The 12383-nt window shown below is 44.2% G+C and overlaps 2 protein-coding genes across 3 annotated transcripts in view; both read right to left on the minus strand.

The window, feature by feature from the left end:
• Window positions 1-565: 565 nt before the first annotated feature.
• On the minus strand, window positions 566-8735 carry LOC111659190 (pancreatic secretory granule membrane major glycoprotein GP2-like). 2 transcript variants are annotated; one of them, XM_023412048.2, is made up of 12 exons: window positions 8676-8735; window positions 8028-8068; window positions 7666-7735; window positions 6218-7009; window positions 5958-6044; window positions 5255-5575; window positions 4866-5074; window positions 3116-3273; window positions 2473-2721; window positions 1674-1833; window positions 1051-1126; window positions 566-925 (listed from the first exon to the last, which is right to left on the minus strand). In XM_023412048.2, exons 3-12 carry the CDS (start codon window positions 7721-7723, stop codon window positions 918-920), a joined length of 2118 nt encoding a protein of 705 aa, XP_023267816.1. In that variant the 5' UTR covers window positions 7724-7735; window positions 8028-8068; window positions 8676-8735; the 3' UTR covers window positions 566-917. The 2 variants fall into 2 exon arrangements, with proteins under 2 accessions (XP_023267816.1, XP_023267815.1); XM_023412047.2 differs by having other exon boundaries at window positions 7654-7735.
• Window positions 8736-9803: 1068 nt separating this feature from the next.
• Window positions 9804-12383, minus strand: part of slc4a2a (solute carrier family 4 member 2a) — a 19209-nt gene continuing 16629 nt past the window's right edge. Inside the window, exons 19-21 of the mRNA XM_023412031.2 lie at window positions 12040-12209; window positions 11399-11572; window positions 9804-10197 (exon numbers count right to left, since the gene is read on the minus strand). Coding sequence (XP_023267799.1) covers window positions 10117-10197; window positions 11399-11572; window positions 12040-12209 — 425 coding nt within the window. The 3' untranslated portion in view covers window positions 9804-10116. The remainder of the gene's footprint in view (window positions 10198-11398; window positions 11573-12039; window positions 12210-12383) is intronic.

The following is a 12383-nucleotide window of genomic DNA, read 5'->3' on the forward strand; positions in this document are numbered from 1 at the left end:
TCTCTGACAGCCCGCATCAAACATTCAGCAGCAGCTCGGCTCAGGTGACCAGCAGGCCGCCACGCCTGCTCGGGTTTCACCAAGACACTCTGATGAACGCTTTGTGATGTGGAGGGGAGGTTGCCATAACGACCTGGTGGGTGGGGGTGGGGGCTCAGAGATGTCATTCAACTTAGAACAGTCAACAGAAGCCGTAGTAGCAGGTGTGATAGCCTCAGCTGACAGGTCACCTGACAGGTCTCCTGACGGCCTTCCTGTTTGTAGCATCTGCCCTCTTCACTTCCTGAACTACACCTGAACAAGGTGTTTTCTTTGAACTGGGGTGCTAGGTGTTTGAACTCTGACAGGTGGAGACCAGGTGTCCTGCTGCAGACACTGGTCACATGTTGAAGCTCAGTGGTTGTTCAGTGTTCAGGTGTGTTCAGGTGTGTTCAAGTGTGTTCAGGTGTGTACAGGTGTGTTCAGGTGTGTTCATGTGTGTTCAGGTGTGGAGTCAGTTCTTAACCTGAGCTGTTTGAACAACTCAACTGACGTCAGTAAAAATCCATCAGTCAAACATCAAAGCTTCTGTTTCTGTTTCTTTTATTTTGAAGGAATCAATAATCATATTAACAGCTGAATGTGTTTGTAAAGATACATTGATTGAATTGAATCTGTGATCAGAGAATAAAAACAACACATCACCTTTCACCTTCTTACAGAGGAAAAGCTAACACGGCTAACTAGCTTCATCAGCTGAGGAGGGGGAGGGGCTAACACCTGAACATCAGAACAGACTCCAGACAGAGGGGGAGGGGCTAACACCTGAGCCTCACGATGAACTGAAAGAATCAAACAGAATCGAGAACCTTCTTCTTCTGTCAGAGACCAGGAGCAGGACTTGATAAGGAGGGTGAGATGTTGAAGGCCTGGTTCCCTCAGAACCCTGAAAACAAGAACAGAGTTCTGATGAGAACCAGACCAGGTCTGTGGATCAGCACACGGACAGATGACTTGTTAGAGTAGAGGGTGTGTTTGATTTTCATTCATTACAGGGAAGGAAATACTCACAACTGATTGGTCCAACAGTGACTGGAAGCTGATTGGCTGATGCTCCAGCAGACCGGGCCTGTCGTCTGGAACAGTTCTAACAGGAACAACAAGAATGTTTCAGGAGAACGTCACCACAATAAAAGACAAAACAAACATCACAACATGATGATAAAGACAAATCTCCAATCTGTAGTATCAAGAAGCTCCTCAAAACCCTCAGAACCCTTCACAATCTTTAGGATGCTTTCAAGGACCAGTGGAAACTTCTCAAGGACCTCTTGAATATTTAAGACCTGTGTAAACTCTTAAGGACCTCTAGAACCTTGTCAAGGACCAATGGGAATCCTTTAAAACCCTTTAGAACTCTATCAACCTTTCTCTAAGAATGTATGGGACCCCGATAACAATCTCTATAACCTTTTTAAAAATATGGGGCTCCCTTTTAAGAACCCCTAGAACCTTTTTAAGAACCAGTGGGAACTCATTAAGCTCCACTAGAACCTGTTTAAGGACGGACCCATTAAACCCCTTAGGGATGTTTAGGACTTCCAACAACCTGAGGGAGCCTGTTTCTGGGTCGTCCTTCAGGCACCTGAGACTGATTTGTCTGTGGAACCAAGAACCAGCTGCAGTTCACTCACAGAGCTGCAGGGGCCGCTGTCCCGGTCACACAGGCTGATCCTGCAGTGCAGATACACATCGTCGTACGTCCCGTGGAACAGGAAGAGCAGTGCCGAGAAGCGAGCTCGCTGCGACCGCCCGTTTTCAACCACCGCCACATGACGACGGTCAACCGGACACCTGGAGGAGTGAGCCAATCACAGAGCAGCTAGTACTCAGAGTCAGCAGAGTTAACATTCTTACAACAAACCTGCTGGCAGAAGGAAAAGCTCGGTGATTGGCTACAGCAGCACCTGGTGGACATTAGAGGCTCTGCAGCTCAGACCTGAGGAGGCTGTGACTCTTTAAATCATGAGAACTGGACTTTTCTTTTCCTGTTCTTCACCTGTGTTTCACATCTTGTCTGAATTAATGTCACTGATATTTTTATTTATATGTTTCTTTTTAAATTTAACATTTTTTTTATTTAAAAATTATATTAAAGTGATAAAAAAAAACAGAGAAGCTTTTAGGGCTCTATCTAACAAATCATGATTGATTATTCAGAAGATGATTTTCTTAATTAATCAATGACTTGTTTGGTCCAATGTGATGTCTTCAGATGTCTTGTTTTGGTCAGTTAAAACCTGAAGACATAAAATGTCACATTTTGTTCAGTGACTTAACAATTAATCAATAATCAAAATAGCTGTTGATTATTCTTCTGCTGATCAACTAATTGACTAATCAATAACTGACTAATTGCTACAGCTGTAGTAATGTTCATTTGTAGTTTATACTGAGCTCTGTTCTGTGCAGCCATCTGGACTGACCCCTCACCGGTTCTGGATCAGGGCATGTTGGACCAGATCGTCGGCGCTGGGAGAGTTTGTGACGTAACAGTTCTCCAGAACAAGGACGAAGCCGTTGTTGTCATAGTTCTCCATGGAAACGCCCACGTGCAAAGCGGAGCCGAGCGGCAGGCTGACCGGGCCGGAGGGAAACGGCTGGCTGTAGTCCGGCCTCTGGTAAAGAGTCATAGACGCTCTGGTGGGGTCACCTGAACGCACCACGCCAACTCGACCCCCCCTGAGGCCAAGAATTACATGTTTGTAAAAATGTTTCTGATCAGAGACAAACTGCAACAACAGTGACTTTACTTTAGGTTTACCTTAACTATGACTGTGTGAATTACTCTAATGAGATTTTAAGGGCATGTTAATGGATTGTAATATATGAAGGTGTCTTTAATGGAGTGTTTATGATTCTTAAGGGCTTTTTAAGGAGAAAAAAACCTTTAAAACTGACCAAATATCATGAAAATCTATAATTAAAGGATGACGTTCGTCTCATCTGGTAAACATTAACCATGAACCCGTAGGTAACCATAGTAACCGTGTTGATGCCTCAGATAACTGACAGGTTAAGTAGAAACGCATCATGTCAGACAGTCGGACCAATCAGAGGGTGAGGACTAACTCACGGTGGCTGGTATTGGATGGCAGCATTGAGGCTGGTGACATCATCCAGCGGGAAGACGCAGGTGAACGGGACGCTCATCGGGACGGGGAGAGAGACGTTGGTCGGATCAGCTGGGTAAACAAACAACATGTTGGAGTAGGTGATGTGGGTCCCGTTGGTCTGGAACAAAGACAGGAGAACAGCTCAGTAATCAGTCCAGCAGTTCTGGCTCCGCCTCCGTAAACACCTGCTCTAGAGACACAAAACAGGTAGATAGTAGATATCTACAAGTAGATATTTGGTCAAAACTGACGTTTGACAACAAAACATAGAGTCCACAGCAACTGCTGCAGCTATCTGATCGTAAAGCAAAACAAAATGTTAATAACCTGAAGATGGCACTAGAGGTTATTACAGTTCATCCAGAGGGGAACATGAACATCTGAAATACAGTTCATCACAGTCCAACCAATAGTTGTTGAGATATTCAGTCAGTGGAGACTGAGCCATGATGCTAACGATGCTAACATGGCTAAAAGGTTATTGTGTGTAATTTCAGAGAACAAGAGGATGTACACCACAGTTATTACACTCTGACTTGGTTAAGTTAAAGCGAGCAGGTCGATAGCCACAGCTAGCTTTAGCTAAAGCTGAATGTGGTATTAGAAACTAAGGACCCAAATGCTGACAGACAAAAAGGGTTTGGTTGGGAAAAAAGGGTAATTTAATAGAGAAAACCAAACTTACAACTCAAGCAGAACTCAGAAACAACTTAACAAGTTTGAACATAAACCATGACAAATCTTCTTTTCCCAACCTTTTCCCAGTGTTTGAAAAACGTGTTATGGTGATCTGACATGTCGTTTGTCTCACACAAACATGAGACATAACTAAACCCATGATGGTGGGAAGAGATGTAAGCTAACACCAACAAAGCTAGCTCTGCTCAAATGCTAAAAGGGGGTCATTCTGACATTCACTTTATAGCACATAATGGGAACCTGAGAAAGGTGTTCCCCAGTCTCTATTCACGAAATATGACATGAGCGGTTGTGGGAATTCATCACAGGGGTTTCCTGGTCCCCAGCACTGCCACATGGCTCTCAATATAATATATATTATACTAGGGAACTAATCAAATGTTTGGAGTCACCAGATGCCAGTTTGTCCAAGATTGTCCGGTTTCAAGCTGGGTGTCCGAGTCCTGACAAATATCAAATAATAAATAATTATCCAGGTTTTCACCCCAATTACAAATAATAATTATAATATTAAACTTACATAGACATTTATCATGTTCTGTCTCAGTCATTATTTCACCCAACATAAAAACATTGGTGTCATGGTCAAGGCTGTTGCTAGCTGATAGCTGAGTCTCAGTTCAGAGGCCCCATTCCTTCATCAGTGGCAGGTCTTTCTGAGAGAACCTGTCAGGGTGCTAACTGCTAACTGTTAGCTGTCATGCTGAAGACACAGTCTGTCTTTTCCTAAGAACTCCAGGAGGTTAACGTCTTTCCTCATACGGAACCGTAAATGCTGACTACGAAAATACTGCGTTCATGACGTCCATGGTGTTGAAAGGTACCTGCGCACATGCATGTACATGCGGTACACTTAAGGGTCTTAGCTTAGGGGTTTAAAGATGTGGTCACCAAAGGTCATAGCTTAATGCTGCCTTACTCAGGGTTAGTGTGGGAGCCTGGGAACATAGATGCACTGCTGTTGGGAGACTGGTATTCTTGGTACCGGCTCAGACATCGAACCACACTTACCTTCACTACGTTTCCACAGACACCCTTGCTTCGCTCGACCAGGTACCACATCGCCTCCGGATGGTCGACCTGCTGGTGGCAGCGTGGGTCGATCAGGTGAGCGGAGGAGGCATTAAACCCTTGCTCCTGCAGCGCCCTCTTCTGGACCATCAGGCGCAGGTAGTCCTGTCCACAAACCAGCTCTGGCTCTGGAAAACCCCCTGGCAGACCTGGACCACAAGATAACATACCAAAGAAACAATGCAGCAGGAACATGGCATTGTGGGTATTAGAGTCTTTATTATCACAGCCCAGTCCATGTAAACCTTTAAATTGACATCAACATTTACTGACAAAGTGTTAATTAACTCTTAGAGCACAGTTAATGAACTTCGATACATGACACTGACCTGAGCAGATGACACCAGCATCTTCACCATGGTTGCAGTTATGAGTGCCGAACCCCCGGTGCTGACACTGTGATAATGCAGACTCACTGCCTACACAGCCAACATCATCCATCCAGATCGGTCCGGCCCCCTGTCCAAACCTGGCAGCAGAAGTTGCAGACTGGGCGGAGCCACAGTTCAGCTGTCTGCAGACCACCCGGGCTTCATTAATGTCCCAGGCATCATCACAAACTGTTCCCCACTGGTTGTTATAGAAGATCTCCACTCTACCTGAGCACACCGAGTCACCGTTCACCAGTCTCAAGACTGGAGACTGGAGAGCTGAACCGTAGCAATAGACACAGCAATAGATACAGTCAGCAAGACAGAAGCACATGGGAACACTGAAGAATCTCTAGAATGTCTTTGAGGATCTGTGGGATCAACTTGAGGGACCTTCTTTAGGACTCTTGAAGGATCTCTAGAAACACTCAACTGATTTATGGAACCCCCTTGAAGGACCTCTAGAACCTCTCTAAGGACCTTTGGGTAGCCCTTAAGGACCTGCAAAACCCTTCTGTGGACTTGTGGTAACCCATTTAGAATGCCTGAATCAAGAAAACCAGTTCTCGATATTCAGCACATGTGGAACCCCTCAAAATGATCACAGAACCTCGTCGCTGCACCTGAAACCCCAGTATCGCAACGCTTCATGGTTACTCACCCTGACGTTCACACCTCCAGTTGATCTTGTCACTGCTCACACAGGTCTCACCTTCAGCACAGGTGTTACACACCGTGGTGTTGACATCTGCAGAGGAACAAAAAAAACAAAGTAGAATTTGATGGTACCAAACATCTGAATGATCCTTCAACACATAATCATCTGTTGGCTCAGAGGAATATGGGAGTGTTAGCAGTTGAGACCTCTGGTTCATGGTCCCAGTATTTGGTTCTGTAAACTTCTATATAAGGAGGTCTTACCTGCACAGTAAGCCAGCCGACACAGAGTCGGGCTCACAAACTTGTAGACCTGGTAGTTTCCTGGACAGGCTTTCATGTGGATGGGGTGGGACTGAAACTGGCAGCAGCCTCTCTCCCAGCTGCCACAAACCCTCCCCTGTATGATGCCCTGTGCAGTTGTTGGGTGGGGGGTCTGGAGCCACAGTGGAGCATCAGTCCCACACATGTGACTCTCAATGCAACGCTCCGGCATCTGAACGCTGCTGTTACCAATGAATAGGCGATACCAGCCCTGCCAGTCGGTGAGGCTGTCACAGGCCACAGACTCTGGGTTGGCCTTGAAGTCCGTAGCTCTCCAGGCGTCTTGTAATGGAGTGTAGTGCTGACACGGGTCAATGCAGCGAGCTGCGCCATCCAACTGGAGGCAGTCCTGACCAAAAGGGCACTGAGTGTTGCCACAGGCGATCCTCACTGAGCGGGATTTGGGTTTGGCAGCAACATTTTGTTTTGGGACAGGCGTCACTAGGCAGGAGAAGGAGCCTGGGGTGTTTTCGCAGAGCTCGCCTGGACCACATGGGGGGTGGGGCAGTGAGCACTCATCGATGTCCACGCAGCCCTGGAGCAGTGACCAGCGGTAGCCTCGGCCACAGCACGCATTGGTACAGGTGGTTTTGTTGTAGCAGGTGAAGCCATCTCCCACCACACCATCGTCACAGCGGCAGGACATGTCCACAGTCTGGACACTGTTGTCATGGAGGGAGGTGTGGCATCGAGCCAGTTGGTGACAGGCCTCACAGCTGGTGGCCACAGATCCTGAGGACATGTAAGGTTCATTCTCAGTTAGCTAAAAGCTAGTGTTGGCTAATGCCGAAGTGTCCTGGGGATAGTGAAACTAATATTTGAGAAGATTGTGGTTGTTTAATGTATAAAGTCAATATCATTAAAGGAGCAATGTCAATTTAGCTATTGCTACATAGCTAACATTAGCATTAGCAGCTGTTTACTAACCAGTATAGAAGAAATCTTGTGAGTTCAACATCAAACTTCATTCCTTTACTCACCATCATCTGTCTCCAGAGGTGGAAACAACTTTTGTTTTGCTTCTATTTCTATCACTTAATTTATTGTGCTGAAGTTAGCATGCTAACCACCTAGCTCCAGCCTGTTCAGACTGTCCCCACACTTTCTGTCCCTGTACTGTCCAGTCTGTCCTGAAGAAGCAGCTGCTCAAAGGACGTGTTCTTACCTGTTGTCTTATAAACGCAACAATGTAAGTAAACGGCTGCTAATGCTAATATTAGCTATGTAGCAATGGCAAAAGTTACATGTAGCTCCTTTAGCTAAACTGTAAAACTATCACTGCCACTTTACAGCAATGTAGATTCACATGTGTGTGGTGTGTTCACACAACCCTTCAGATATGGGTTTGGCAGCTGACTCAGCTCCTGTGGACTCACCTGTGGACTCACCTATACTCTGAGCTGAGCAGGCAGTCAGGAGGAGCAGGTGGATGAACCAGTGAAACATTTTGAATCACAGCTGTTAGAGAGAGAAACGATGATGATGATGGTGAACAGGTGAGCGGGTTTACCTGGTTATTTCAGATCACTGGTCATTGGCCTTCACATTAGTTCATTCTGACTGAAGTCATCACACAGGTATATCAGATGTGATTAATTATTGCTAATCATCTCATTAATGTAATAAACCTGATAAATCTATCCATCTATGAGCTCATTAAGTGTCTTTGAAAGTTATAAGTATCAGCAAGCTCAAATTACATACATGCTTTTATTTCTTCTCATTTAGATTGTTGTAATGCTCTGTTTACCTGATGTCTTTGAACGTCTCCAAACTGTCAAAGTGCAGAAACTAGAAAGAACAACAGATCATAGATCAGTCAGTTTTATTTTCCCTCCACTGGCTCCCGATCAAATTCCTCATCGATATCAAAACACCACTGTGACCTTTAGAGCCTGACCCGTGTATTTCTGACCTCATCCTCCCTTATCCAGCCAATAAGGAGCTTAGATCTACCTGGAACCCATTATAAAACCTGACTGAGCTTTTCAAGCTGCAACTGAAACGCTCTCTCATGGTTACGATCCACAGGTGAAACGTTTTCATTCAGACACATTTCCTCCTCCATTTTCATTATTGCTTGTTACTGACTTTTGTACTTTATTATTGATGAAAGTTGCTGTAAATAAACTTTATTGTTAATATTTCCGTCCTGCTGTACATCACAACGGATAATATATCCTGTATGTTAACTATATATCTTATATATATATCGTATATGTGTTAAACAGTAGAACATAATGACAGTAATAGTAAAGTTGAAATAATTCAGTTTTTTGATAATGATTTTCTCATTGCTCCTCACACGACTCATTCCAATGTGTTTGTAGATATCAAACACTCTGTCATTATAAACCTAATAACATGGATTAATAATAATGTCCCTGAGCAGACGTACCTGTGTGGTGTCCTCAGTCCTCGGTGCAGTCCTCTTACTGTCTCCAGACTTCAGTCTCAGCTCCTCAGTCCTGATGACTCACCTCAGGTTAATGACTGTTTGATCTAATCATCAGTTCACTGTTGTTATAAAACCATAAATTACTTTTCTGTTGAGATTCTGAGTTTCACTTCTGGTTCTGGAGATTTCTCTCTCTCCATGTCGCCTCCTGAGAAGCTTCAAACTACACCTGTCCAACAGGTGTAGTTTGAAGTTTGCTGTTTAAGTTGTTGAACTCCTGAGATTCTACAGACACGAAGTTTCCAGCAGTTTGATCTTCTTACAATCTTCTCTGATGAGAGCAGCAGGTTTTAATGGGAACAAAAGTTTAGACTGACAGACTCACACAGAGATCGTCAAGTTATTAAAGTCATTATAGCTTTCCTTCTGTTGAGTCATTATTCAGAAAATAAATATTTTTAACAGATATAAAAATTTAAATTGTGAGCAGCAGCAGCATCTGACTGATATTCAGGACATAAAAATCATCAAACCATTAAACAAAGAACAGACAAAATATTGTTGTCATCAACATCATCATCATCGTCAGTCAGAAACGAGCTGCAGATGTCTTCACTCTGCTGCAGTGGGACTCAGTGGTTCATTTTTTCTTCTTTTTCTAAACTGCCCAGATGTTTCATGTATCCAATCACTGTGCACCATAAGGACATGTCAATGCTTAATAAACTAGAACCACCTCTTCCTCCAGGTTACATCCCTGTTTATCCAGACTCATATACAATATTAGACATCTGTGTGAAATGTTGTCATAATTTCTGTGTGAAGTCTTGAGAAATGGCTAAAAAGTGTTTTGTGAGATCACACTGACGTTGAACTTTGAGCTTTGACCATCTAAATCTAATCAGTTCATCCTTGAGTCCAGGTGAATGTTTGTGCCAAATATGAAGAAGTTCCTTCAAGGTGTTACTGAGATATCGTGTCCACGAGAATGAGACGGACAAACGACCTGAAAACAAAATGGCTGCCACTCTGTTGCCAACGCAGAGGAATAAAAAAATGATAGTGTGTCTGATGAGACAATGAGAAACTTATAACACACAAATAAATATGCAAAATCCATTTTAAACATAAAGTGATGGCATTTAATGAGATGGAGAAACATACAGTTAAGAAGACTGAATATTTGAGTTAGTGTGATCTTTAAAACATCATGTGGAGAATAACTAGAGCTTCAACAGAGTTCAGGGTTGAGTCAGTGAGTTCAGCAGCTTCATCAGAGATAGACAAAAACAAACAGAAAATACAAAATCTACTTTATAAAAAGAGGATTTCAGAAGCGTGTACAGTCCAGCTCTGCTACAGGATACATGACAGACCTTCTACTGGAGGAGGAGCTTCAGCCCATCAGGCCAGATCCACCAATCAGCACGCTGCTGCCGGGTCACACGGGCATCTGCAGCTGTGAGTACTCGTCCTGCCCCTCCTTCTCCTCCAGGTGAGGCTCCGCATCATCAGCATCCAGCTGCAGGACAACAGGTCAGAGGTCAACGTCATGGTAACAGTCATCTCAGGTGGACTAAATGATAAACTACCTCAACTGTTCACACATTCAGTACATGTTTATTACATGTTTATTATATGTCAAACACACAAATGACCTGACAGCACTTCCAGGTTTAAAGCTAAAGGAGAAATTAAAACTTGGAAATGTATCTGCTGCAGGTGCTGCTTATTTGTGCCGTTGTGTATTGTTGTCAAATGCTGCATTCACGTCATATCATTGAATGCGGAGTGGCTGAGTGGTAAAAACAGTTCTGATGGTGACTCTCTCTGAACTCGACCACAGACATCAGCAGAGGCACCAAAATAAAATTCAACATTACTGCTGCTGTGAAATGACCTGATCAGCTGTGTGTTTGGATCTGGTTTCACTTGATGACAAACATGAAACAAGTTCAAATACAAATGTACTAAAAGTTAAAAGTGTTCATTATGTGGTATATTTCCTGTCAAACTGATACAATAATGTTTTACTGGAGCTGATTTTAAATACTTTATAAACTGAGTATTTGAATATAGATTAATGAATGTTTCATAAACTGATCATATATTTTGTTTGTAAACTTTCTGTTAGATGTGTGTGTAGAATCAAGTTTTCCTTCTGAACTGAAGTGAAGTACAAGTACCTTCAAACTGTACTTCAATTACATAAAACGACTTAAATGTCCATCACTGTGTGGGACATAAAAATGCTAGCATAATAGCTATCATATATTACCTTATGCTAGCTCTTTAGCCAGTGTTATGCTAGGTGTAAATACAAAGCATATCTGGCATTAAACTGACTAACTACAAATGGCTAGCATAATGTGAGGTAATAAAGCAGCCTGTAACTAGCATGCTAGTAGATATGCTAGACACCAGATATGCTAGGTGTATGTAGTCACTAAAACATGCTAACTATAAACAGCTAGCATAAATCTAGCGCACTACTGGCCAGTACAAACTCCTGTCATCATGTAAGATATACCTGCTAACAACAGGTAGAATAACAAACAGACTGTCACATGTATTTAACTGTGTTGACACAGTTCAGTTCAGCTGTCACATCCACATGAGGTCTTCAGACAGGTACCAGGTAAATGTTAACAGGTAAAGTGGGTTTGTGACCTTGCTGCAGATATGACGGCAGGATGATGTCAGGTAGGAAAGGTGTGACTCACACTCTGCAGCTCTCTGCGAGTGAAGAGGCGGGGAAGCAGCAGCATCCTCACAGGTATGGTCAGCAGCAACATGAAGGGGAAAGCCAGTGCTGCCGCTGTCGCCATGACAACCCACAGGACAGACAAACAGGTCAGCTGGACGAGAGTGAACAGGTGCATCCTTAACGTCCTCACCTGTGAGCCAGCAGAAGCACAGGAGAGACAGGTGTGCATCAAAATTACACTGACATTTGAACCGTCTTTGTCAAGTCACATCCACCAGCTGAAAGTCAAGTTTCTCTCTCTCTCTCTCTCTCCCTCCCTCTCTCTCTCTCTCTCTCTCCTTCTCTCTCTCTCTCTCTCTCTCTCTCTCTCTCTCTCCCTCTCTCTCTCTCTCTCTCCCTCTCTCTCTCTCCCTCTCTCTCTCTCCTTCTCTCTCTCTCCCTCTCTCTGAATAAAGTTGATGTCAGAATGTTCTGAAGATCTGCAGCTTGTGAAAAATGGATCCAATATTTATTTCAGCGACTATGAGTCTGAAGAATCATAATGACACAGTTACAGGAAATAATTGTAAGTGTGTCGTCTCCTCTCTCAACTGTCTCTGATTCCACACCTCTGATAGTGAGTCAGGGGGCGTGGTCGGGTCAGTGGGTGTGGCTAACCTTGCGGACATAGGCTTGATCGGGGTGGTACTTCGGGGGCATCAGCAGCAGAATGAGCCTCTCGGTGAGCTGGATCCCGTTCAGAGACATCACACCCATGTAGAGAAAGATCCCAAAAAGCACGGCCAGAGGGATCTGACGCAGAACTTCCCCGATCACAATCGATAGACCTGGGACCAGAGACCAGAGACCAGGGACCAGGGACCAGATACCAGAGACCAGGGACCAGAGACCAGGGAACAGGGACCAGAGTCCAGAGACCAGGGACCAGGGACCAGAGACCAGGGACCAGGGACCAGAGACCAGAAGACAGACAGAGAGAGACAGAGACAGACAGACTGAAA

Source organism: Seriola lalandi, unplaced genomic scaffold (genome assembly GCF_002814215.2).
Source record: "Seriola lalandi dorsalis isolate HSWRI2012SDOR001 ecotype SW California unplaced genomic scaffold, Sedor1 jcf7180002054475, whole genome shotgun sequence".
NCBI lineage: Eukaryota > Metazoa > Chordata > Actinopteri > Carangiformes > Carangidae > Seriola > Seriola lalandi.

What these genes read in the sequence shown, in the direction of transcription:
- LOC111659190 (XM_023412047.2), bottom strand. Translation starts at nt 7,723, where the DNA reads ATGTTTCACTGGTTCATCCACCTGCTCCTCCTGACTGCCTGCTCAGCT. An exon ending in GAGTATAGGTGAGTCCACAG is followed by an intron (nt 7,010 to 7,653) that starts GTGAGTCCACAG and finishes ACATGTCCTCAG; the next exon opens with GATCTGTGGCCACCAGCTGT. An exon ending in ACAGCGGCCCCTGCAGCTCT is followed by an intron (nt 1,127 to 1,673) that starts GTGAGTGAACTG and finishes TGTTCCTGTTAG; the next exon opens with AACTGTTCCAGACGACAGGC.